The sequence below is a fragment of the Galeopterus variegatus genome, unplaced genomic scaffold, assembly GCF_000696425.1.
Source record: "Galeopterus variegatus unplaced genomic scaffold, G_variegatus-3.0.2 Scaffold10085, whole genome shotgun sequence".
Lineage (NCBI taxonomy): Eukaryota > Metazoa > Chordata > Mammalia > Dermoptera > Cynocephalidae > Galeopterus > Galeopterus variegatus.
In genome coordinates this window covers 27,288-30,879 of record NW_007736196.1, presented here as the reverse complement: position 1 = coordinate 30,879, position 3,592 = coordinate 27,288, and the positions used below count along the sequence as shown (strand labels likewise).

At 48.1% G+C, this 3,592-nt stretch overlaps 1 protein-coding gene across 1 annotated transcript in view; it reads left to right on the top strand.

Moving 5' to 3' along the window:
• Positions 1-6: 6 nt before the first annotated feature.
• Positions 7-3,592, top strand: part of LOC103609784 (HEAT repeat-containing protein 2-like) — a 14,115-nt gene continuing 10,529 nt past the window's right edge. Inside the window, exons 1-2 of the mRNA XM_008594071.1 lie at positions 7-42; positions 1,848-2,032. Of these exons, the coding sequence (XP_008592293.1) occupies positions 1,859-2,032 (174 nt within the window). The 5' untranslated portion in view covers positions 7-42; positions 1,848-1,858. The remainder of the gene's footprint in view (positions 43-1,847; positions 2,033-3,592) is intronic.

Here is a 3,592-nt window from a genome sequence, read left to right as displayed (position 1 = left end):
AGAGCTGCGAGTGCGCCTCCGCCCTGGCGCGCGCCACGCCGGGTGAGCGCCCACCTGTCTCCTACCAGCCCCCAGCCCGCGCCCTGTGCACCGAGAAACCGGCCCAGGCCCAGCGGTCGGCGCTCCCCTCCCGAACCCCCGCCGCCGCTCGTGTCCAGATTCTTTCTATGCGGGTCTGGGAGGCGGTGCGTTCCGATAGCTGCCCCTTGCTCGGGTCACTTTCATCCGGGTGGTGAAGGGGGACACACGCTGAGAAACACCGCTCCAGTCCGTTCACTTCTTTTCATCCCAGCTTCTCTGCTCGAGTCCACCTGTCTTCTCTCTCTGGTTTGGACCGCTGTTCTCCCAAATGGAGGGAGGCCGTTTCTCTCTTGCGTCCTTTTAATCCATTCTCCATCATTTTGAAAGCTCTCATCTGATCGGGACATTTCCTTTCCCCAAGTAGCCATTGCTGCAGGATCTTGCCCCACTTTCCTCTGTCCTGGCTTGTTTCTGGCTGGAATGATAGAAGGCGCCTACTTAGTGCTGACGGGAAGACTTCTGGGAACAATGTGTTGAGAAAAGGGGTGGGGGGAATGATAAACTCAGGTTCAGGTTTTTAAAAGATCACTCTGGTGCTGTGTGGGGAATGGATTCTGGAGGTAGGGGGGAGTGCTAATAGAGATGAAGAGATGGAGAGATGTTTTGAAGGTAGAAGTGACAGGATTTCCTGTTGAACTAGGTGAGGGGTGAGGAAGAAGGAGGTCTGGGATAGACAGAAACACAAAGTAAGAACTGGACTTATGTAATGTCCAGGTGTCCGTTTCGGTCATTTTAAGTGGATTCCAGAAAGTTCAGAATTGCTTGTGGAGCTTGGGCAAAAGGCTTTCGTAGGAGACAGCGGTTAGAAATTACAAGCACTTAAAGCATTTCTCATCAGCCTTTGGCCACTTCTTTCCCTAGCCTGTGCATCAGCTCCCCTTGGCTACCTCTCATTCCTCCAGAGGACCTTCTAACCATTCCACATTCCCTCACTAGACTGTTAGTTCCGTAAGGGCAGAGCCGTGCCTACCTGTGCCCCCAGCACCTAGCACAATGCCTGCTATGTAGGAGGTGCTCACTGATTATTTGTTGAGTGGAGGACTGTTTCCTCTGCTCGAAGTGTCTCCGCATTTCTAACACCATCCCCTCTGCCCCTCCCCTGGGTTGGCAGGGCTGTCTTCTGGATCCCCATCACAGCCCCTGTCACACTGGGTAGTAGCTGCCTATATCTGAGGATCTGAGAGGTTAAAGAACTCACCAAATTATCACCGAAATATCCATTTTATAGATGGGTCCCAAACAGTGCAGAACTGAGGCCAGAACTTCAAAGTGAGAGGGTCAGCCTGGATCCCATAAAGACCCCTCTGATTCTGATTTTCTGTGAGGAAGTGGAGCAACTTTCCCTAAAGAGGTGCTGGTCTAGCTTCCTGAAGGAATTCTGATGTCTGGCTTTGGGTGCAGCTGGGAATAGGGACTTGCCCAGTGTGCTCTGGACTCAGTTTCTTTCCTCTGGTCAGTGAACCTCTCAGGCACCCACTGTAGCCATCAGCAGCTTCAGGCCCTCTCACAGCCCCCACCTTCATCTCAAGTGGAGTCAGTCCCCCAGCCTTTGAGCTGTATAGGTGCTGTTTGAGTCACATGCCATATCTGAGCCTCTCCCTGTGCCAGGCAGTGCAAAGCTCTGCTTGGCAGCCTGGGGCATATGCTGTTCCTGCAGCAGGGACCTTGAATGGGGAGAGTAAGGGAGTTGGAAGATCACAGGTGCTGGTTGGGGGGTGAGGTGCATCAGAGAAGCTCTGGTAATTGGCGACCTCCCTATCCTACAGACCACTTCCACATGCAGTCAGAGTCTTTGATCAGTCCCCTGATGCAGACCATCTCCCACCAGCACTGGAAGGTCCGGGTGGCTGTCATCGAAGCCACAGGCACGGTGATCCAGTTTGGCAATGGGAAGTCAGTGGACGACGTGCTTTCTCACTTTGCTCAGCGGCTCTTTGACGACGTTCCTCAGGTAACAGGAGTTTCTCTGCTGGACAGTCTGTTCTTCTCTCTGTCAGAAACATGTGACATGCTATTTTTAACTGACTCACTTGTTTTTTCTTTTTTTAAGATGCGTTAAATGTCCTTTCATCATTCTCAGTCAGTCACAAGATGTTCCTAATTTCACATCTTTGAGAAACTAGAGGAGAGCTGTATTGTTTTAATATATTTGTTAAATCTTAATTCCAAGGAAAGTGGAAAAGGACTATGTTTGTAATTATTGTCTCAGGAGGAAAAAAATTTAAACTGTGTTCTTGAACAGTTTGCAGAACCATATTTAATATGCCCATCCATCAAGGCGAATTTTATTGAAAAGACAGTGGTTGGTGGACCTGGCTTGGGAGGAGAAGGGTGGAGTCAGGCTGGTTTGTTGGGGATAATTCATGTTGTTGGGCTTTGGAACCCACTGAGACAGACAGACAGGAATGTGACAGTTGGCTCTATTGCTGGCAGAATCCAGCTCAGAGGGCATAACTTGGTTCTGAGGCCCCAGTGGCTTGCTAAAATGGAGACCACACTGGGACATAGTGAAGGCTGGCAGTGTGTAGGCTCTGTCTTAAAGGGGGTAACTGATGAAGGGAGAGCACGTGCTCCTAGTCAGGTAGGTGGGAGGAGCAGTAACCAGAGTCCTACAGAGAGGTTAGAAAGTGTTCCTGCCTGAGCCACCTTGGGCCATTCACATTTGGTCAGTGCACCGAGCACTGCCAGTCTCTCTTCCATGTGCTGTTCACACGTCATCTTGTTTCATTTGCGTAAGAATCCTACATGTCAGGTTATATCCACGCTAAGTTGCCCTGCTGGAGCCAGCCTCAGGCCAGGTCTCCTGAAACAGAGGATGCTCTTCCAGGCACTGTCCCGCCCACCCCCAGGGACCACGTTATTTTGTTTGTTTTGTTTTATTTTTAAACAGCTTTATTGAGCTATAATTCCCATACCATACAATTCACTCATTTAAAGTGTTCAGTGGTTTTTGGTGTATTACATTATTAAGGTTTTTTTTAAACAAACGTTATAAAAATGCTTGATTGATTGGAATCTGAACCCTTGACCTTGGTGTTATAACACCGTGCTCTAATTAACTGAGCCAACTGGCTAGCCTATTACATTACTAACTTTTTAAAACTCTGGTAAAATACATACGCCATAATGTTTACTGTTTTAAATTATATTCACAATGTTACACAACCATCACCACTATCCAAAACTTTTTTGTCTTCCCAAACAGAAACTCTGTAACCATTAAGTGGTAACTCTACGTTCCCACCTGTCCCCCAGCCACTGGAACCTCTAATCTTTCTGTGTATGAGTTTACCTATTCTAGGTATTTCATATAAGTGTAATCATACAACATGTGATCTTTTGTGTCTGGCTTCTTTCACTTGGATAATGTTTCCAACATTCATCCATGTTGCACCATATAGCCGTACTTCATTCCTTTTAATGGCTGAGTAGTATTCATTATATGGATACACCGTATGACATTTTGTTTATCAGATCATCTGTAGGTGCACACTTGAGTTGTTTCCACCTT